The sequence below is a fragment of the Lemur catta genome, chromosome 13, assembly GCF_020740605.2.
Source record: "Lemur catta isolate mLemCat1 chromosome 13, mLemCat1.pri, whole genome shotgun sequence".
Lineage (NCBI taxonomy): Eukaryota > Metazoa > Chordata > Mammalia > Primates > Lemuridae > Lemur > Lemur catta.
In genome coordinates, this window is record NC_059140.1 from 23,982,063 (window position 1) to 24,005,873 (window position 23,811).

General features: G+C 39.8%; 1 protein-coding gene across 1 annotated transcript in view; it reads left to right on the plus strand.

Annotated features, from left to right (window-relative positions):
- The window catches only part of ABCC4 (ATP binding cassette subfamily C member 4), a 79,245-nt gene that overhangs the window by 31,244 nt on the left and 24,190 nt on the right, over positions 1 to 23,811 (plus strand). Inside the window, exons 3-8 of the mRNA XM_045566935.1 lie at positions 441 to 560; positions 1,513 to 1,623; positions 2,576 to 2,676; positions 4,000 to 4,191; positions 10,827 to 10,982; positions 20,149 to 20,238. Of these exons, the coding sequence (XP_045422891.1) occupies positions 441 to 560; positions 1,513 to 1,623; positions 2,576 to 2,676; positions 4,000 to 4,191; positions 10,827 to 10,982; positions 20,149 to 20,238 (770 nt within the window). The remainder of the gene's footprint in view (positions 1 to 440; positions 561 to 1,512; positions 1,624 to 2,575; positions 2,677 to 3,999; positions 4,192 to 10,826; positions 10,983 to 20,148; positions 20,239 to 23,811) is intronic.

Genomic DNA, 23,811 nt, shown 5'->3' on the forward strand with positions numbered 1-23,811 from the left:
CATGGCATTCCAGCCCGGGCAACAGAATGAGACTGTGTCTCAAAAAAAAAAAAAAAAAAAAAGCCACTAGATCAAAAATAATTGGGAAGTTATTTCTGCTGAAAGAGATGTCAGCTAAGAATGTGGAGGGAGGACCTTGAAGGATCAGTTAGCAAGGAAGGAATTATAACTAGATTTGAATTTAGACAACGATAGGATCAAATAGAGACTTTCATATCCAGGTTCTAAAAGTGAGGTGTGGTTTGACCAAGAGTTTGAGGTAACATTCGCGGTCGTCTGCAGGCTCCTGGGAGCATTTCTTCTTGAAGCACAAAGGCCTAGGAAGCCTTAGTGTTGTGTGTGGTAGGATGTGTGTGACCACAGAGCTTGTGAGGAGGCTGCTGGTTTCCTTGCATCTAGCCTCACTGAGCTTTCTCTGTTTTCTCTGTTTCTTTCTGCAGCACGGAGTCCGGTATTTTCCCACCTGTCGTCTTCTCTCCAGGGGCTCTGGACCATTCGGGCATACAAATCTGAAGAGAGGTTCCAGGAACTGTTTGATGCACATCAGGATTTACATTCAGGTCTGTACATTTCTGGAGATGGTTTCAAAGGCCAGCACCTCTGTGCTTCCCCTCTTTCTTCCCGCTGAGTGGCTTGTGTGGTCCTTCCATCACTGTGCCCTATGGCTGTCTATCTCTCCAGGGCCTAGGTCAGCAAACCTTTTTTGTAAAGGGCCGCCTGGTACATGTTTTAGGCTTTGTGTGCAATATTGTCTCTTGCAACTATTCACCTTTGCTGTTGTAGCACCAAAGTAGCATAGATGACATATCAGCAAACGGCCATGGCTGTGTTTCATTAAAACTTTATTTACAAAAGCATGTAGGCCGTAGTGTGCCGAGTTTGGCTTTAGAGCATACAGGGTGGCAGAGGAAATCAATATCCCAGTTATCAGATTTGCCCCCCACTTGATGTGCATTATTCTTTTTGCATTCGTGAAGTTTGGTTTTCCATTTGGAAACTTTGGAATTTCCTCTAAATCTACAAAATCCCTTTCCACCTTTATAGTATTTATTGTATTTTGATGATTAAATGATACTTTAAAAACTACATGCAGATCCTTTTAGTGAGGTATTAAATAGTTATTTGCCTCAAAGCAATATCCACTGTATGCAGGGCCCTCTAGTAAGCGTGGAAGGAGCTGAAAGTAAATTGGCAGCTGCACTCGCTGTAGTTATAGAGCTGGGAGCAGTCAACCCTGTGAGTGGGTGAACTGCACATTAAGGCCCAACAGTGCAAGAGATGGGCTTATGAGAGCATTTTTCTATGTGGTGCTGTTTGTGTGTGTGCGTTGTGTATTGCCTTGTGTCACTAAGCTTTCTGGAATCTGCCGGTTCCTGGAGTGTGCAACTTTGCTGCCCTACTCTGTGTGAACATCTTCTGTGGCTCAACTGAGCAGAACACTCTGTCATGTTCAATGCAGTTAATACGGTCTTTGTATTTATTCATCCTGCATATTATGGTTCACAAATTCAGAGGCTTGGTTCTTGTTTTTGACAACGTCCCGATGGTTCGCCGTGCGTTTGGATGCCATCTGTGCCTTATTTGTCATCGTCGTTTCCTTTGGGTCCCTGATTCTGGCAGAAAGTGAGTACAGATGTGAATAACTATGTATGGTATGATTACAATCTTTAGCTGTGTTTACACTTGTTAAATTCAACTCTTGCCACCTTGTCCGATATTATATATTAACACTATTTGGGTCTAATGCAGCGTATTTAAGCATTTATAGTTTTTCAGGTTGAATATGATTCAGTAGTGTGACCCATTTAAAGGCATCATTTGGGTCTTGATGAGTTTCTTTTATCCTTCTTTGAATGGGTTGAACTCTATGCCTAAATGACATTCTGAATATTGATTCCTGGTAGTGGCTGGGAATTGTGAGGAGAAAATCAAGTTTACTATTAAGCATTTGATTCAGCTTAGGGCTTTAGGGTTTACCTTTTGGACTACTTAGATCTATTGGCTGTCGTTGCCTGGTGCATTAGGTTGAGAAGGATTCTCAGCAGCAAAGAGCATGATCCTCAGTGCCACATCAGGTGTTGGTGTGCGTGGCTTGACTTCACCACCCCTAACTCTTCCATAGTAATAACACTGAATTACAATATTTACTGATGGAACAATGAGAATGGTATTTTAATCTCAAAACCATTGACTCTTAGGACCTATTGCCTTGTTTTTAGCAGTTTCCAACTGTGGTTGCCTTGGACGTAGAATGTGGCATTGCATAATGGGCTTTGAAACCATAATGACGATTGTCTGAATAATGGCATTTGTCCTCACATTATGTTATACTGTTTTTCAAATGTATGTTTATCTTGTTGGCATTCATAAACTCAGTAATCTCTCTGAGTTTATAATTGCCATTTTTTCAATGTATCATGATCTCAATCAACAGATAGTAAGAGTATAACCGTTCCTATCATTATATGCACATTGTGTAGTTGTGATGGAGGGCTCGTCTTGGTAAAGTGTTGGAGGGAGCTAGGCTCAGGTTCAGAAAGAGGCTGACTTTATTCCCTTCTTCCTCCTCCTGTAGCTTTGGATGCTGGGCAGGTGGGCTTGGCGCTGTCCTACGTGCTCACCGTCATGGGGATGTTCCAGTGGTGCGTTAGACAAAGTGCCGAAGTTGAGAATATGGTAACGTTTATCCTAAGGTTCTTAGGCTTTTCAAGTCTCCCTGCCATTACATGGCATAAAAGCAATTCTTATGTAAAATATTAAACTGTTATTTTTACATCGTAGCTAACAGTTTTTTAAGATCCTTCCTCCATCTGTTTAAAGTTAATGTAACATAAAATATATACATCTTCTTCTCAGTCTTATGTGTGCTATGTCAGCAGGTTTTATATTCATCACAAGCTGTCTTCAGATGTAATAAATGTCTCTGTAGGAGGGAGTTTCTGAAATCCTAGAGAGGATATAAGGTAATTTCTTAGAGGCTTTTTATTTTTGTTTCTTAATGGATAATTCCTCATTCCTGGTAAAAGAAGAATCTTCAGTATCTTGAGGTTATCTGTTTGTTTAATCTTTCTCCCTCCCACCCCCACTTCTATCAGTTTTGTCATTTATTCTCTTATGTTTTGAACATGAGGCCTTCCTGGTAGCACAAGCCCCATCTTGGAATGTTCTAGTCAAAGGCGTCAGGTTATATGCACCTTCTCCTAAAGGGAGAAAAACAATGAACGTGAAATCTTTTCATTTCACTCTTCTTGTAGAGCAGAAGGTGACTGATAAGGTTTGATGACCACCCAGTTGATTTATTTATTAACATTTATTTATTTATTTTTGAGACGGAGTCTTACTCTGTTGCCCAGGATAGAGTGCAGCGGCATCACTGTAGCTCACTGTGACCTCAAACTCCTGGGCTCAAATGATCCTCCTGCTTCAGCCTCCTGAGTAGCTAGGAGGCATGCACCACCATGCCTGGTTAATTTTTCTGTTTTTAGTAGAGAAGACATCTGGCTCTTGCTCAGGCTGGTCTCGAACTCCTGAACTCAAGCGATCCTCCTGCCCTGGCCTCCCAGTGTGCCAGGATTACTTGCCTGAGCCACTGCACCCCACCCCAGTTTAACTGATATATAGCAGGTGGCCCTTGTATAGCAAAAGATTTTGATTAGTGACCGTAAGCATGCTTTTTTTTTTTTTTAACAAAGTCTTTGTCTTTTATTCAGATGTGAGAAGTGGATAAAAAAAATCTAAGCATTCCTTTCTCTAATGCTTTCAGTTTTAATGTAGTGTTGAAGGAAGTAGCCATAAGTGAAGGTGTGATACAGTGATGAACAAGTTTGTAAATCATCAAAATCCTAAAGCAATCTCTTACTTCTCTCCTTTGGGGATGTTAAGACCCAAGTTTTCCTTAACCAGCTGTGTGCAAAAGATGAACCTTTCATTGATAGTCTCTTAGCGTTCGTGAACCAGACTCTCCATCCCTAACCTATGTGGGTGCCTTACGTCTTTCAGATGATTTCTGTTGAAAGGGTGATGGAATATACAAACCTTGAGAAAGAAGCACCTTGGGAATACCAGAAACGCCCGCCTCCGGCCTGGCCCCATGAAGGAGTGATTATCTTTGACAATGTTAACTTCATGTACAGTTTAGACGGGCCTGTGGTACTGAAGCACCTGACAGCACTCATTAAATCACAGGAAAAGGTTTGTTTAAACCATCTTGCCTCTTTAAAGTTTCATCTAAAGCAGAGTACCACATCTGCTTGTTGGCTTCTTCTTGGACATGTCAAGGGGATTTTCTGTTCTATTGTGGATGCAAATGAGATCAGTGATAATGTAGGTAAATCTGTCTTGGTGATGACCATGGAATGTGGATACCACCATTGCTTTATTCATGCTGTGAGCTGCTGCATGGTGGTTGGTGTGCCCTGCGCTCCAGGCTGGATTTAACCTCACTCACAATACTGTATCCGACAGCTATTCATGGGTGCCCCAGAAGGTCAGTCCTGCCTCCTTGTTCCTAACACTAGCATGTCTAGTTGTATCGATTCTTTCGTCATGGTATTTCCCAAGTCCTTCTCTTCCTCTTCATTGCTCCAGCTTCCATTCCAGCCCTTCTCCTCTGTCCCTTGACCTTTAGTCTTTCCTGCCTTTAACCTACACTCCCCTTTTGCTTGCCTGCCCTCCCACTGCAGACTGTTTCTTTCTGAACACAGATATGACCTGTACCTGGCTCCCCAGGTGAGCTGCTGCTGCAGTCCTGTCCAGGCCCCAGAGACCAGTAACAAAATCACGTGCACACATAACTCTTGCAGACAGCCCATCACCTAGACGGAAGTGTTAGATACTTAAAGAACTGCTCAACTCTTTCCACCCGAGACCCATTTAGTGGACTATAGCCATAACCCTTGTGCCATGAAAACAGTAAATGTACAACTTCATACCCAAATGATACCTAGAGAACAGCTTTAGTAAGTTGCTTGGCACAGGCCGGCTGCTAATTGTTTCCATAGTTTCCTTGTGGGTCTGAAGAAGGTGGGGACTGCTGTGTGGACAGCACTCACTGTAGCTCTTTGTAAAGCAGTGTCTTTCAAATTCTGTTCCTCACATCACCAGAAGAGACGTTTGCCTACTTACAAGGTGTTTATTAGATCTGACATTGTCAAGGTAATTCCGTTAATTTGCACATGTCATAAAAGCCATAAAATATGAATTATCTACAAAACTCTGTTGTGCAACTTAGAAAACATAACCTATAACCCCAGATTTATATTGTTCAATCTTAAAAAACTCCCAATTCATAGGATTATCTGAGATCTAAAATGCTTGAGAGTAAATTAAATTTGAAGACTGAATTATAATAACTACAATAACTTGATTTTTTATTTGGGTCTTACTCCACTTGCAAGCTCACCTTTAGCTCCATTTGTGTATTTGGAGCATGGATCCAGGCAGTGTAGTCATGAAACGCTTTCCCCCTGCCTGTGTATGTCCAGGTTCTGTCTCCTCCACACCTGCCCCCAGCATTTCTGGCAGCCCCCTTGGTGTTGGATCTGATTCAGAGAGGCACCATTTTGGGCGGGGACATGGGACTGTGTCAATAGAGCAGAAATGGGGCTTTATTCTCTTTCATTCATCTCCTCTGCTCAGGTTCCTGGACATTATAGTAGATAGGAAAATGTAATCGGTACTAAGCAGGTTTCTAATTCATGGAAGGAATAGCAAGTAAAAATAAAGAACCAAAATGAGGTAAATACCACCCTGGCCTTCCAGATTAGATTCTAAACACTGGCTGCATATTTCATTTAGAAGATTTTGTGGTTGATTTGATTATTTTAGAGAGTACTGGGCCATTTTAAAGCATTTTTCAGCCCTAGAGGTAGAATTGATTTTGGTTTGTTATTTTTTTTTCTTGCTCAGAGGTATTACTTGGATAATACATTTTTACAGATGTGTACTAGACCTTGCCATAATGTGCAAAAAATATTAGTTTCCCACATTTTCTCCTTTTCTACATAATGTTTTCTCAGAAACCCCTCCCCTTGAGCCCTGATCATCCCACTTGCCCCACCTGCTTGCTGATCTGGCTGCTGACACGGTGGGGCTGGAACCAGCAGCACCCACACTTGCTGGGACCTTGCTGGAAATGCAGACTCTCAGGCCCACCAAGCCCTCCTGAGCCAGAACTGCCATTGAACAAGACCCCCTTGTACTGTCATCTCTCTCCCATAAGAAAATTTTGATGATGGATAATCCATGCTTTCCAAGAAGCTTCCTTTGACAGCTTGACGTAGAGGTCATGCGTTACCCCATACTGGCCAAGCACAGAGATGGTTCTGAGTTCCTTTCACTACCTGATGGGATCAGAATTAGTCTTGCTGCCCAAACAGGGTTTGTCTGGCTTCCCTGTGCCCCGTACAGCTGCAGGTTTCTCTCTTAGTGTCTGCTGTGCATGCCAGTTCTTCTTCTCAGCAACTGTGATCCCCCAACTACAGGTACCTTCCTTGTTCAGAGCTGTGGGTTTCTTGTGCTCATCACTGTCCATGCCTGCTTTAAATGTCTGGCCGTAGGACCAGCATGATAGTTCCTATAACTGCAGCCGCACTCCACACCCCCTCCCCCCTGTCTCTCTGCTAGCCAGACTGAGGGAGTAGTAGGATGCCAGGCCACCCACGTGGTAGGGCGGCCATCAGCAGGAGAGGTAAAAGGCAGAATTACCTGTGTTTGAGTCCTGTTCTGCCACTTAATGGGCTCAATTATTTCAGATAGGTTAATGTTATTAAGCCTCAATTTTCTCTTTTGCAAAATCCAAGTCATAGAACCTAACCTCTGGGGTTGTTATGTAACTTGAACAAGGTATAAAACACCTAGCACAGTGACCAACACAAATAAATGCTTGATCAAAGACAGTTATCATTATTATGAAGTGCTAAATGAACTTAACCACTTATGCATAAATTGTAGCCCCCCCTAAAATGAGGGATGGGCCATTTGCAGTCTATTCATGGTTATAAGATTCATTTGCCACTTCTGTGTTCTGTTCAGTTTATTGGGCGCCTGAATATCATGGTAATAGATTTCCTGTTAAATTTTCAAGACTGAATGAAACTCTACAGAATACTCTTTCATGGGGACATCACAGGTGATACAAATAATACAAAAGTGACTTTAATGCAGATCCTGCCCTCAGCACATATAGCCAGTAGAAGAGACAAAGTCATATATAAATTGCTGCTCTACACAGAACGAGGTCCCCAATTTTATGGATGTTTAGAAAAAAGTGGCATGACACCCATTAGTGTTAGAAGAGATCCACATGAGGGAACAGGTTGTATATTTTCACAGAATTAGGCATTTGATCCAGACTTTGATATGTGGTGAGGAATTCAGCAGGTAGAGGTGCACATCAGAGGCATTCACATGGAGATCACCATGAGCAATGGCACGATGCCACAATTGTACGTGGGTGAAGAATTAGGGAACTGCAGACTGTCCAGGGGAACACACTACTAGGTATATAATGCACACTACATACCCCCAAGGAAGCAGAGTCATGGAGCTAAGGTTGGAAAGGGTAATTGGTACCATCTTGTAGAGGAGGTTTCCTGGTGCACAGTGCCAGGCACAGAGCCATCTTTCGATGTTTCATCTGAGAACTGAGTGTACAGGGATGGTAGTGAGAAGACACAGTAGGCAGGAAGCCAGGAGCTCTTGACTACTCCTAGCAAGTCATAATGGGGAAAGTGATTCCCTTTTTGGAATCAAACTCATGTCAATTAAAACAAAGTTATAACACCCAGGTTGGTGAATATGCAGGGAATAGGGTAGGAGTAGAAATTGGTATCATATTTCTGGAGGGTAGTTTGGCAGAACTTAACAACCTCCTTTGAAAATGTTCATACCTGTTTCTCAGCAATTCCACATCTAAGAATTTATCTTAAGGAATAGTTAAGGTTGTTTGGAAAGATGTAGCTTCAAGGATATTTTAACATGGTGTTATTTATAATAGCAAAATATTAGAGATAGCCTAAACATCCACAAATAGTGGGTTTGTTAAATAAATGATCATATATACTGTAATATTATGTGGCCATTAAGATAAATATTTTTTTGTGAAATAGTAAGTGAAAACAGATTACAATATGTTCATATTAAACTCATTTTGTTTAAATATATGAGTTTGTTTCTTTAGGAACACACACACACCCCCTCAAGTTCAAAAAGAAATTGCATCAACATGTAATAAGGCTTCTATCAAAGTGCTGTGGTCGTGGCTAGTACTGATTTACTTTTCAAATTCATTTGCACTGATTATAATTAGCCAAAGAGTTTGTTTTGTGTTTTTAAAAGATTAATGCAGCCTGTTCTCAGGTGATGGCTGTGGGAATTAAAATGAGCAGATTGAGTCAAGAAACAGAAGAAGTCGTATCTTCAGGGCTTGGTACTAGTAGAGAGAGCTGAAAGTGGGCATTTTGAGCCCATGAACTTGGGGAAGAAGTTACAGATTAAAATGGGGACATCTGAACCTGAGCTGTTGGGTATTGATCAGGTTGACTTTAATGTATGAAGAGAGTACAAATGTCTAACAGCCAAAGAGAGTGATCTTGGCCTAGTTGGGAAACATAAAGGAGCAGTAGCAGAGCACCTAAAATAAGACAATCTCAGAATGTCTCTTTGGTGTTGTGTTGTGAATATAAACTTACTGATATTGGTGGTATTCTCCACAGCCATTTGATTCAACTCATTGGTAACCTGTGGAAAACTTTGTAGTTTTTATGACTTTGAACAGTACCGGGAATAGCTATAGCCACATTTTCTTAGAGTTTCGTTTTTTTTTTTCTTTTATCCTCACTTGGCCGGGCGTGGTGGCTGTAATCCTAGCACTCTGGGAGGCCGAGGCGGGTGGATCGCTCAAGGTCAGGAGTTCGAGACCAGCCTGAGCAAGAGCGAGACCCCGTCTCTACTAAAAATAGAAACAAATTAGCTGGCCAACTAAAATATATATGGAAAAAAATTAGCCGGGCATGGTGGCGCATGCCTGTAGTCCCAGCTACTCGGGAGGCTGAGGCAGTAGGATCGCTTAAGCCCAGGAGTTTGAGCTTGCTGTGAGCTAGGCTGACGCCACGGCACTCACTCTAGCCAGGGCAACAAAGTGACACTCTGACTGGGAAAAAAAAAAAAAAAAAAAAAAAATTATCCTCACTTGAATTTGGAGCTTACAGTCCTATGGTCGTACGCAATCCTCAGTGTCCCTGCATCTGAGGGGCCCCTCTTGGCCCTCTACCAATAGCCTATAAAGTCCAGGTTTGCACAAATGGATCAGTTTCCCATAGAGCTGATAGCCTGTGAGTGTCCCCACATTCTCACAAACGCAGCATTTGCCTGTGTCTTGATGTGTGGTGATTCACATATGAGAACACCTAGAGGTGGCCAGAAACCCACATAAGCCACATACATATGTATATGCACTAGGACCTGTGTACAGAAAAAGGCCCATTTGTAAACCGTAAATTAGAACTTACGGTAATGTTGGAAAGGGCTCCAAATATAATAGCTAAAGCCACTTTTCTTATACTTAATCTTACAAAGATAAATTCTTCTTTGAAATGCCATTATCGATTTTACAGATTGTTTTAAAAATGTGTAGGTATTCAAATGAGATAATATGTAAAATTCTCAGTACATAATCAGTATGCAGTAAACTTTATTTCCTTTCTGTTTAAAGTAGTGAGTTTTGAAAATTTATTCATTTACAAATGATTGAAGGCCATGTCTCATGGCCTTCATTGATTCCAGATTCCTAAATATGAACAATGTCCATTCCTTAGGAAGCTCCCACCAGGGAGTTTACAGTCGGGCAAGGTCAATGGTAAAAAGGCCAGTTTCTGCGTACAGGTCTAAATGCACACATCTGAAAGCCAGTTTCTACACAGCGGTTTCATTCTTGACCACCACATTACCTGCATTATATTGATTCTTTGATCTTATTGTCGGTGCACTTCATTTCTCTCTGCTTTGACTTTAATAAGAGGAAAGATACCTGACACAAATGTTTCCCAGGGGGCAATTGTAAGTATTAATTGGTTTTAAAACGCCTTTTGAACTGCTCAGATGAAAGGCCCCATATAAATAGCCAATGTCATTTATGTTGTTGTTGATCTCATTATGTATATTTTGGCTACTGGTTACTTTCTTTTAAGACACCGAGACTTGAATTTGAAAATTTTAAGACATTTGTTTCCTTTTAAGACAGAACATAACCAGATATTTAATATACGGAGTTTGTCTTCCAAAGACTAATTCATCTTAAATGATACAACTCTGGAAAAATGAATACTTGTTCATGTATAACACTTCTGATTTGCATTGTTAACATCTCTGTGAAGAAATTCTCGAGGTTCAAAATACCCAGACTCTAAAAGTAACACTAATTTAAAAATTGCCTTATTGGCCACTTACTGCTGGTTTTTCACTGGCTACTAGGTTGATTCTGTTATTTTTAACTCTTCTTTAGACTGTTGTATCTCAACTAGGGGCAGTTTTGCCCTTAGAGGACATTTGTCAGTGACATTTTTGGTTGTCACTATTAGGGGGTGTGCTACTGGCAGGTAGGAGGTAGAGTCCAGGGATATAGTGAACATCCCATAATGTATGGGATAGCCCCTCACAACAAAGAATTATCCAGCCCAAAATATCAGAACAGTGCTGGGGTTGAGAAACTCTTTTAGACTACACTCCATATAGAACTTCCTTAATTCATCTTCAAAAATCAAAAGATTTCCTCCTAAGTTTGGTGCATACTGCTATTTTTTAATCCCTCCTCCTATATTTCTCCGTAGGTTGGCATTGTGGGAAGAACAGGAGCTGGAAAAAGTTCCCTCATTGCAGCCCTTTTTAGATTGTCAGAACCTGAAGGTAAAATTTGGATTGATAAGATCTTGACAACTGAGATTGGACTTCACGATTTAAGGAAGAAAATGTCAATCATTCCTCAGGTATGCAAGTCAGAGCGTCATCACGTGCTCCTTTTATAGGGCAGCTAAATTTAATTGCTTTAATTTTATTGCCATTTTTTTTTTTATTGGGTGAAAGGATTGATCCTTCCCCCCGAATAGAACACATTTTTAACAGCAGGTATTTTCATCAGATGCTAGGGCTTGTTTGTTCATTCATTTGTTTTCGTGTGTGTGTGTGTGTGTGTGTGTGTGTGTGTGTGTGTGTGTGTGTGTGTGAGATTTAATAATAACTTACCCACATAGATTTCTGGACTCAAACTTCCCCAGGTGCCACAGTTTTATCCACTGATAACCACATAATTCTGAGAACAAAATGATAAATTGTTTGTTTAGCACTCAAGGTTTCTATAGAGATACATGGATTTTAAGTGTCTTGATGGAATTTTGCTGTAAGAAATAAAGCTACCTTTTCAAAGGTGATTATCTCCATTGAGGGCTTTCTGTGAAACCATGGGGCTGTGAGAATTATGTTGCTTTTAGATGCTTTGGGGAAACTTTTAGAATCTATTCATCAGTAAATGATTTTAAACAGAGAGGTGGTATAGTAGTTACGAAGATAAGTGCAATTCACAGAGACAGAAAGTAGAATGGTGGTCGCCAGGGGCTGAGGGAAGGTGGGGATGAGGAGTTATGTTGTTTAATGCTGTGGTCCCCAACCCCTGGGCCACAGACCAGTACTAGTCCGTGGCCTGTTAGGAGCCAGGCCACATAGCAGGAGGGCCAGTGAGGGAAGCTTCCATCTGTATTTACAGCCGCTCCCATCACTTGCATCACTGCATAGGCTCTGCCTCCTGTCAGATCAGTGGCGAACCCTACTCTACACTGTGTATACGAGGGATCCAGGTTGCAGCTCCTCATGAGAATCTAACGCCTGATGATCTGAGGTGGAGCTGAGGCAGTGATGCGAATGCTGGGGAGTTCCTGCAAATACAGATTGTCATTAGCAGAGAGGTTTGACTGCACAATAAATGAATGCGCTTGAATTATCCCCATACCATCTCCCACCCTCCCAGGTCCATGGAAAATTGTCTTCCCGTCCGTGGTGCCAGAAAGGTTGGGGACCACTGGTTTAATGGGTATAGGGTTTCAGTTTTTTAAGATGGAAAAATTCCTGTGAATGGATGGTGGTAATGACTGGAAAACAATGTGAATGTCCTTAACACCAGTGAACTGTATACGTTAAAATGGTTGTGGTGGTAAATTTTATGTTGTGTGTATTTTACCACCATGTTTTAACAATTAAAAATAGGGATGTCCCTTTCAGGAAAAATGGGAAGAAATTTTCAGCACACAATCCCTCTGGCTATTAGAAGCTTGACTTAGTGGTTATAGTAGGTAATGAGAATTTAAATTCCCAAGTTGTACCCATTTCAGAAATGGGCCAAATGAGATTTACTTTGCAGAGATAATGGGCATAAAGTACTTTCATATCCTTGGATGAAAGGATCTAGAATCGTGCCTTGCATTTACTTTTAATGCTTCTTAATAAGAAATGGTTGTGTGCTTGTGTACATAAAGGAACTCTAAATAAAGAAGTAACGTTAGATGATTCTTGGCTCTTCCAGTAATGTTTTGGAAGCACATCTGAGCAAAGACTAAGCATACCTTGACATCACCAGGTTTTGGTTTTGTTCCATAAGTTTCCACCCTACTTTTGAGCAAATGCTCTGTGTATATACTCCAGAGAGTGTGCTTACAAAACAGTGCTAAGCTTTGTGTCCATGTAGATTAGGATCACCAAGCATTGTAAACACAGAACCTTTATTTTTTGAACTTTATGTTTCTTTGTCTCCAAGGCACAATGTTGTTTGATAAAAGAAACATAGTCTAGAGAGACTGCAGAATATAAAGGGTCCCAGGAAATCACTGGGGAGACAGCCTGGGATAGATTCTGTCAGAGCATGTCCTGAGTGTCAGTGTGACCCACATTTTTATACTGGTGCTGCCTGATGTGACTGGGTGACTTTGATGAAGTGACTTAGCCTCCAGAGCTCCAGTTTCCTCATCCTTGAGCCAGATCTAGTAATTGCTACCTCACAGATTTGTTGTGAAGATTTAACTGGATGGAAATTGTGGTCTGTCCTATACCTGGTTCTTAGGACTGCTCAATAAATAGTAACTATTTATTACCAAGGACTCGGGTAGTGGACCTTCAGGTATCCTTGCTACTTAAGTAAAAATGGTAACACATTTGGGAAGACTTTGCTCGTTAATTTCCGTTTATGTTTTTGTGATCCTTGATCATTTTCTTTATACCAAATTGTTTATATAAATTTAAATAATGAAGCAGAAAAAAGAAAGCATACAATAGGGAGAAACCTAAGAGAGAAATCTAATGTTTTTCCTGTAAGGAACAAAAGGTGAGACTGTTACTTTATGTTTTCTGGCTCCCGTCCCATGTGCCTGACCACTGCCCTGGACCCAGCTAATCATTTGCAGTTCCCCTCACAGACAGCTGACACTGACTCTCAGCCCTGCCCACGTCCCTTGCTATTTTCTGCCTCTCCACGAGGACAGAGGCTGCCCCTCTCATTTATGTTGCCCTAGTGCTTGTTGCAGTCCCAAAGAAGTTACACAAGTAGTAATAATTCCTGACATATTTGGAACCCTTACCTTGTTTTAGCTTATTTCCCCCCATCTCTCACTTAATCTTTCCAGCAATTCTATCTCATCCTCATTTGACAGATTTAAAAACTGAGGCACAGAGAGCTTCACTCACTTAACAAGTAAACAGCAGAGCCAGGATTCAAATGGAATGCAGGGCAATTCCCAACTCCAGATCCTGAGCTCCTACACACTCTACCAGGGACTGCCAGCAACTACAATAAGAGCTCCACGTTGTGATATGATTCCATGTGGCCGCATGTGGGCACACACACAGAAACAAAAATTTCACAAAACAATATTACCCTGTGCTCCTGTGCTCTAATATTTTCTATTATATCCATTCAATTCTAGTTCATAAAAAAACAAAATGATGGCCACAAGGCACAAAATTGATTTCATGATCCGTTGGTTGCACCTGCAGTTTGCAAAACACTGTGTGTGCCTCACTGTTCTCCCTGCTTGGCTGGGCTCCTGCTGCTGTCAGCCCCACGCAAGGAGCCTGATTGATATTAGTGATTCTCACAGCAGCCTTGCAAGGTGGGTAGTCTTAGCCCCATTTTCCAGGCAGGAAATGAAGGCTTGGGGAGATTTATATAATAACTTACCTTGAAGCAAACAGCCAATAAGTAGTAGAATAAAAACTCAGGACTGTCAGACTACAAATATTATTTTTTTTCAATAAATGTTTGTTGAGCACTGTGATGTCAGATATTTTACCCATTGTTTTTCTGTCCACCCCACTTAAAAAAGATTCCCAAAAACTGTAACCGAAGAGCGTAAATATAGAGCAAAGTCAAAAGACCCAGAACTTTATTCCTCAATTGAACAGATAGGTAGTTTTGAAAGACTGAATTGTTTGTTATGCTTTTTTGCCAAAAACTTCAAGGGACACTCAGCACTAAAAGAAAATTATTTTAGAAACAGTCTATTCACTTATGTTTCATGGGCTAGCGAGCCTCAAGAGGAGATAGTCCAAGCCTTACCTTATGGGAGCTCAGACCCCTTTGTCTTACATTGTCTTGCTGGCTGCAGAGGTAGGAGAACTCCACACACTTTAGGTTGCCTGAAGGTTCCTAATCTGCAGTGCAGAAAGCATACATCCCTCTTCCCTGGAATGAGTGGGAAGCAGGGTGCTTCTCAGCACCCTGATTTAAGGAACCTAGGAAGTTTGGAGCAAATAGAGCAAACGGGGCAGCAGGTGCTGTTTCTTTGAGCAGGTGGGTTTAGGTGAGTCAGGCCTGCATCTTTCCTTCCCTGGGCAGAGCAGCTTCTTTGCTCTCTCTCTCCCAGGCTCATCCCCTTAGTTTATGGTTCAGGGTCCTCCCGCACTCTTAACCCCACTATGAACAATTCAGAATTCAGGGTTAAGTGGTAGCAGCACAGACTTGGGAAGGCATAGGAATGGTGACATACACAGTCATGGGCCAGTGCTGGAATCACTTTAAAAAACAAATTCTGTATCCTTAAGAATGTACTCTTCAATTTGTGTTTGAAATTTCAAGAAGAAGCAAATAGTGAAAACAGAACAGGTAGCTGAAATGTATGCCTCTTTTGTGCTCATCACCCAGATTGGTTAAATGCACTCCCCAAAGAGAGCACCAGGGCGAGACTGTGTTCAGAGAATAGCTTGCTTATCTGCAAGGATCTGAAAAATTGAATTTCAAAACTTTTGGATGGATATTTTACACCTATAGCCCTTATCCTATTGGCACAAAGAAAATGTTTTCAACTGAGAAGTAATTCCATGCAAATTCAACATTCATGATAGCACCCTAAGGGCGGGCACACATCAACACAGCTATAATCTTTGTCATGATGAAACAGATTCATTTTGTATGTTTAATAGATTTCTTTTGGTATCAAAGCAAAAGTGAGGTACTTTTTCAGTAGCCCACTGCTAAAAGTCTTCTGCTGTTTTGGTGTTTTTATTCCCTGAGTTCACTTCAATAGGTTGAAAAGGTTAACCCGAGCTGTGTCTCTTTAAGACTTCTTTTTTATTGCTTGATTTTCTTTCCTTTTTTTTTTTCTTTCTGAGAACAAAACTCAAAGAGAAAAAGAGGTAGTATGCTGTTACTAGTAAAGAAATACAATTGGATTCTGGCCTAATGCAATGGGTCCTTTGTTTCTGCACACTGAAATCTTCATTAAAGCCCAGGGAACTGTGACCTTTTTGTATCTAAAGAAGACTTTACATGACTTAAATTCTTTTTCCTTTGTTGGCAAACAATGTTCTTTTCTTCTGAGAATGGATGATGATCAGTTTATCTGTAGGCTACAGGATTAAAACAAAAAAAAGAAGAAGAAGGAAACCAAGATTTAAAGTGACTTCAGGTGATCCCTCATTCTTGAGCTAGGGAGATGAGCTGCCTTTATTAAAGGACCTCAGGGTAAATGCAGCCCTTAGGACATCAGGAAACAGCAGTAGTAGCTACTGTCGAATATGTATTTTAGGGAATGGAAGTTTTCTGGTTTGGGACCCAAAAAGATTGGAGTAAAGTGAAGTGTTGTGCTTTATCTTGCCGGTTTGTAACTATTCGTAAGAGTTTTTGTTTTGGTCCCAGGTCGTTTTAAGTATCTGAAGGTTAGTGGGTAGAGTTTCTTCTTGAGATAATAAGGATTGTTGTCTTCCAGTGGTATATACAAAAGCTCTAGGAAGACTGGAGTTTGCAGTCTTGCAGTTGTATTGAGGGATTATCAATTCACTACACTAAATACTTTGAATCAGAGTGGCCATTTCTGGGTCACATGCCTAATATGAACTTCTGTTACGTTAGTAACACAGGAAAAAATTACTATTGAATATGGAGCAAGGATATAAAAAACGAAAGTATGAACTTTGGACGAAAACCAGATTTGATACTAGAGACCCATTTAATATATTACATTCCACAAGATCATTTGTTTTCCTGACTATATCATCCCAGCTAACCGGAGGTTAAAATAAAACTCTTATTAAATGAGATTTAAATATGTACCTTCAGAAAAAATATAGTTAGCCTAATAAATTTTGTGTCTGTTTACATGAAGGTTGTATGTCCTACGATAAATCTCTACTCTGAATTGTTCTGCCTACAAACATTTTTACAACACTTATTTATAAGATTAGTTTATTAACTTCATTGCATGGAGGTAGGTGCATTAAATAATAATATCTATCAGAAATGATAATTAATTTGACCCTTATCTGCTCTTGCAGTATGTGTCTACTATGAGCACTTTTACTGCCTTTTGAAGATAATATAATGGTTTCTTATTTGGCAAGGGAATGAAAGTAGAATGAGTAGAAACCAAAATGAACACCAGGCATAAAACACATTGGCATATTAAAACAAACATTGTTAACAAATTGCCTGCTGGTTTTAAAGAAAAATATAGCTTCAATCAGTTAATGTTTTATTAAATCATTCTCCTCATTCAACAAGTTTTGATTGAAATTTTACTCATTATGAAATATATATTTGGCATGTCATAACGAAGAAAAATACTCTTATTTACTAAACTCTTCTGTCTCATACTGCTATATAAACACCAGTAATTGCCTAATATTTCCCTTTAAATTGACAGCATAGATTTAATTAGGGACCCTTATGGCAGACGGAAATGCTGAAACTTAAATTTTGCCTTTTCATGGCGATCGGCAGTGATTTGGTGATAGTGAGCAGAGTGTCTGAGGTCAGTGCTTAGAGCACAGCCTTAAGCCACCGCAGACATTGTGGGGGGGCTCTGAGTGAGCAACTCAGGGGTCACGTGAAGAATCTCACTTTAGTTCCCAGTCTTTGGAGAGAGTCATCTATTTCTAGGAGTTTCCTAATGGGAACAAGGTGAGGAAGGTGACATGCAAGAGCTGGATCATGGAATAGAGGATCGGACTTAAAGTATATGTTCCTGTGCCTGTTGCTTTGAGCCACCAAAACCACTATTCCCAGCTATTCTTAAATGTGCCAATACTATGTACCCTTTCATTGGTTAACAAAGGAAGAAAGATCAGGCTTTAAACAGCAAAGGAATTTTTTCAGAGATTGTCTTGGGTATCTTCTCTCTGGAGTGTGCTGTGAAAACCCAGGTGGATACTCTGTCAAACCTGGACCTGTTACCTGGTGTGATTTAGCTCTATGAGTGGAACCTGAAGGGAAATCAAGTTCAGGTGATGTGAGCTATGGTGGACAGGAAATGGACCTGTCTTTTTTTTTTTTTTTGAGACAAGATCTCACTGTTTGTTGCCCAGACTAGAGTGCAGTGGTGTCATCATAGGTCACTGCAATCTCAAACTCCTGGGCTCAAGTGATCCTCCTGCCGCAGCCTTCCAAATAGCTGGGACTATAGGCATGTGCCACCATGCCTGGCTAATTTTCCTATTTTTTGTAGAGATGCGGTCTTGCCATTGGCCAGGCTGTTCTCAAATACCTGGCCTCACGCGATCCTCCTGCTTCGGCCTCCCAAAGTGCTAGGATTACAGGCGTGAGCCACCATGCCTGGCTTGGAACTGTCATTAACATTAGTAAATAGACCAACCTCTCACTGCTCCAGATGGGCTCAAAGCTGACTCCTTAACCTATCCACTTTCATCCACTTTACCTCCTGAAACATCCATACTCAAAGAATCTCTCAGTTTTGGCGTCTGAATAGAAAAGACTGCCCTCTCGGTAGAGGGGAGGAGCATGAGAGAGAGAGAGAGAAAGAAAAAGAAAGAACCATGGGTGGCAGCCTTCCCTCACCTGGTCGCTTGTTTTTGTGAACCTCCTATAGACAATGGAAGGAGGAGAAATTACCCAGCTAGTTGGATTATTTAAGTGGATAATTACAAAGAGTAAGGTTTTTTTTTTTCTTTTTCTTTCTTTCTTTCTTTTTTTTTTTTAGTGTGAAGTATGTAGAATGATGGTTATTCCCCTTCCCGGAAATTCCCACCATTGCTTAGACGGTTGTTTGGTCTTTGATCCTAAATTCAGTAGTTATAATGGGAGACCTCAAATGTGGCTCTCGTAATTTTTCAGTTCAATTCAGTAATCATTTGGAAACATCGTATGACCAGTAATATTTTTTTTCAATGCTTTTAGGGCATATGGGCCACTTAATCATGTTTGTGCAAATAAAGTGCCCATTTCGGTATCTTTTTAATGTTTGGATTTTGCAAAAGGACATATATTTTTGGATGTCACACTGTTTCTACGTCCATTTTCCCTTCACCAGTCTTAAAGCTGAGATAATTAGTGTCATCCTTCTTTATGGGCAGTGAGGAGTCTTCCTCCTCAATCTTTTGAGAAGTGGGGAAACAGTCCAGCCCCAAGGCCAGGTAGGATCTGAGGCTGGTAGTTCCCTGGAGCGGTTCTTCAGTACCTGTGGAAGTCGCATCTTTGTCACATCTTCTCCTTCCCCACATCTGGGCATCCCATTGTTCTGCCACCTTCATTGAAAGTAGTCAGGTGGGCAAGAAAAAGCTCTTAGCCTTGTGGCCTGGGTTGCTGGAGAAATTAATAAAACTTTTAAACATCCTGCATAAGCTTCTGTACAAGATTCTCTCTTGAAATCCAGAAGGAGGCCAAGAGCCATTCCATTGTGGGCTCCTTGATCAGATGCATAGGAACAGCTATTTGAATCAAAATGATTTTGTTGTGATGTGCTTCTCGGTGGGCTTCAGGTTACCCGGCTCTTTTAGTTAATAATGACATCCTGTGAGGCGTGTTACCCTGATGCACAGACAAGATAATGTGGGGGTTCACTGATGCAGAAGCAGAGGCCATCCCGTCAGGAATACAGGTGCCACTGACCCCATTCATTTATATCTCTTCTGGACAAAGATCTGAATGTCCCATTCTTTTTTTGCATAAAATTTGTTACCATTAACTTAATAACTATATGTTATACTATTTTTTAACCAATTCCTTTTTTTTTTTCATGTGATGTTTTGATACAGGCATACAATGTGAATTAATCAAATCAGGGTAATTGGGGTATCCAGCACCTTAGACATTTATCATTTGTCTGTGTTAGTAACGTTTTGTGAATGTCCCATTCTGAGGTGTGGAGAGATTCCCAATCCCAGACAACTGTTTTACTCATGGAGAAAATGTCCTAATTTATTCTTCAGTGCAAATTGGAAAATATTCAACAATTTTGCTTTGAAGCACAAACTTCAACTAAACATGCTTTTGGTATTTTCCAGTATCACCAGGATTCACAATTTCTATAACTCTCTTGGTAGAAACTTTCTCAAATAATTATGTCCTTGTATGTCCTGTTTAAGCAGCTATTACCAGGAAAGCATTTGTGCAAATCAGATCTTCCTTTTTCTTCCTCATTTTCTTCTTAAGATGGCACACTGCAACTGTTTCTTTTGTTAGTGTTCAGTGGTCTGGAAGATATTTTCCAACGTACTTTGTAAAATGGAAAATTAATTTGTAAACAGGCATTTGCAACCCTATAACTGATGATTATTGTGAATTTTTTTTTTTTTTTGTATTTTAATTCTATTCTGAAAGTTAGCATTGGAATAAAATGAAAAGATGCTACAGTAATGACGTTCACTATTTTGGGCATTTAGGAACCTGTTTTGTTTACTGGAACAATGAGGAAAAACCTGGATCCCTTTAATGAGCACACAGATGAAGAGCTATGGAATGCCTTAAATGAGGTAATTTATCAAATTTAATTATCTTTACTTTGTTAGATCAGCATATATATGTACATTTATAGCATTGCAGATAATTAAGCGGAGGTTATTGGTTTAACTAACTTTTGTTCACTACCCAGGAGAACATTGAGGACATGGATCTACTTAAAATATATATATTGATGATAGTGGAAACCAAAATAAAATGTCTCACATTCTCATTTTAACTCTCCTCCTGTGTCTCATCCCAAACAACCATATTTTTTTATTTGCCCTTAGCAGAGCACTGAACTACAGGTGGTATTCATGGGTTCAGATTCTACCAGTGAGTAAGCTATCCTGTACAATTTATTTTACTGCTCTGTTCTTAGGAAACATCTTGTAAGTGAAGACAATAATAGTTTTTCATTATTAACTGAAAGATAAATAATTATGAAGTGCTTTGAAGTTTTATAAGAAAGTGTTTGTAATGGTATATTATACAGTTAGAATGTGATAATAATTCTTGATTGGCAAACATGTAATTTTAATGATGCAAAGTAAATTCAGGTAATAGCATTCTGTAGGTTTTGCTAAGTTTTTATGCCAATATGTTGATTCTTAAACTCTTGTCTATTTGTGAAATGGTTCCCTTTGGACCACTTCTTAGAATTTCTTCGCTCTTTCATGGAAAGGATGAAAAGGTGCTGTGCTGTTCATCTGTATATTTTAACACTAATGAATTTTCATGTTCAGCCTAGTTCTGCAAATTAATTCTAAGCGACTTGATTATGGGAACCCTATTGTAAGGTTCTAGCTCAGTCTCATACTTTTTAAAAGTAAGCATTTAATAAATATGTATTGAATGGTTGATTTCTTCATTTCAGAGAATTGTGGCTTATTTCTTTAAAAAAAAAATAGCAATCACAGTGACCAATTCCTTACCATTGTTATTGTTGTAAATGTTGTTGTCATTGTTGCCTTTCCAGGAATAGCTCTGAAATCTTTAATTTATAGATGGGCTTTGACTGTGAGCAAACAGATTTGTAGGCCTGACAGTTGCTGCCAGCAACTCTTGTTTCTGAAGGCATGTCCATGCCAAGTCTTTACTCATCCACTCTGCTTTGCAGCAACTGTGTGGATTTTATTTTCCTAAATTACATCAATTCCTTCACCTTCTTCTACTTGAAAATAGTTGATCTCTGATTCCATTTAAGTTTCTGAGTCTTTCTACAATGAAATTCTAGAAGATAAGAGGAGAGGAGACAGCTAATCATCTAATGTAAAGGAAGCTAATTGATCCCCTGCTCCTGATCTCACGGGACAAGTTTAATAGTGAAATTGTGACACACCTTAAAAGAACAAGAATTACTAGTAAAGTATTTTTCTATTTGCTTCAGACCTTGGGATTTTTCTCACCACAGATTCTCAGATAGTAAAATTACTTTAGAAACACCTTGCTCCATGGACAGTGAAGGAATGTTAATTGGGAGACAATCCTATTAAAAACCATGATAGAAACTTGGCTGTAACTTATACTTAATCTGTGGTAGCCAAAATTAAAATAAAATTTAGTAGCCTCTCAGAATTTTAAAAATGATGAGGTGGTGGAAGGCAGATAATGCCAAGGTCCACCTTGATTTAAGCTGCATTTGGGGCTTTCAGTAAGTGGAAATAACCGTGCACGTTCTCTGAGGCCTGGCTGCAGAGTGCAGTGAGCAGTTTCCATGTATTGCCCTGGAACTAGCCTCGGTTTCTTTAGTTTTTCTATAGTTTACTACTTTTCTAAGTTTAAAAATAATCTGAAGTACTCTATACTGAGATACAAGGTTTCAAATAGAATTATTTGATCAGTTTGTCTAAAATTCTAACTTTTTTAAAATGTAGAAAACAAAGCTTTCTATATGTTAAGATGTGATGTTTTATCTTGGGACCAATTTTTATAAGGAATATATTTCTAGGCCGGGCGCGGTGGCTCACGCCTGTAATCCTAGCTCTGGGAGGCCGAGGCGGGTGGATCGCTCAAGGTCAGGAGTTCGAGACCAGCCTGAGCAAGAGTGAGACCCCGTCTCTACTAAAAATAGAAAGAAATTATCTGGCCAACTAAAAAATATATATACAAAAAAATTAGCCGGGCATGGTGGCTCATGCCTGTAGTCCCAGCTACTAGGGAGGCTGAGGCAGTAGGATCGCTTAAGCCCAGGAGTTTGAGGTTGCTGTGAGCTAGGCTGATGCCACGGCACTCACTCTAGCCCGGGCAACAAAGTGACACTCTGTCTCAAAAAAAAAAAAAAACAAAAACAAAACAAAAAAAAAAAAAAAAAAAAAAGGAATATATTTCTTTCACAATAACATTTAATGTGATATTTTATATAAATTCTATATCTATATGAATTTCATTTCTAATTTATAAGAACAGACATGTCACAAAAGGAGATATGCTATGACTTCATGGATACATTTAACAAATATTTATTGGGAGCCTTTTACCTAGGCATTGTATGTTCTGAAGGTATGGCAGTCATCAAGAGACATAAAGTCCCTACCCTCTTGGAGCATAAATTCTTATAAGAAGACAGAAAATAAGGAAATGCATATTTGATAAAATGTTGGGTACTGATAAATGCAACAAACAAAAATACAGCTGTGCATAAAGAGAGCTAGCCGATGGCGTCATTAATAAAGGCAGTGTCTACTGATCTCTTATTTTGTATGTAGCACTGTTCTAAGCACTACATATACTGGCTCATTTTATATTCCAACAATGTTACAAGATAGACATCTTTATTATAATAATAATATGACCTTATTTACAAGTTAGGAACCTGAGATAGAGAAAGTTCAGGAACTTGCCCCAATTGGTAGAGCCAGGCAGGACTCAAGCCCAGGCTGTCTAGCTTCAGGTCCCCAATTTTTTATTTTAAAGTCTTCATATCGCAGAAAACTCAAAGGAATAGTATTTTGAACACACAAATACCCTTCACGTGGATTCACCAGATGCTAATACAGTATTTTGCAACATTTGCTTCCTCTCTTACATAATCTGTCTATATTTTGCTGAATTGGTTGAACGTAAGTTGCAGACATTTTCATTAAGTTGAAACTCACCCTTAAATTTGTAAGTATATACCTCCTAAGAACAAGCACGTTCTCCTACATAACATAATATAGTTATCTCACTCCAGAAATTTAAAAGTAATGTAATACTCCTTTCTGTGAGTTTAAAAACTTGTTTTTAAAATTTTCTTTATTTTTAGAGACAGGGTCTCGCTCTGTCACCCAGGCACTATCACAGCTCACTGCAGCCTCAAACTCCTGGATTCATATGATCCTCCCAAGTAGCTAGGACTACAGGGGTACACCATCACACTTGGCTAATTTTAAAACTTTTTTGCAGTGATGTGGTTCACTATGTTGCCCAGGCTAATCTCAAACTCCTGGCCTCAAATGATCCTCCGGCTTGGGCCTCCCAAAGTGCTGGAAATACAGGCTTGAGCCACAGCATTTGACCTGTAATTCCATTTTCTAATATAGTTTCAAATTTCCCCAGTTGTCACTCTTGGTCCCTGTGTTGTACTACCTTCATTATCTTTTTCTTGGTTCTAATACTTAAAT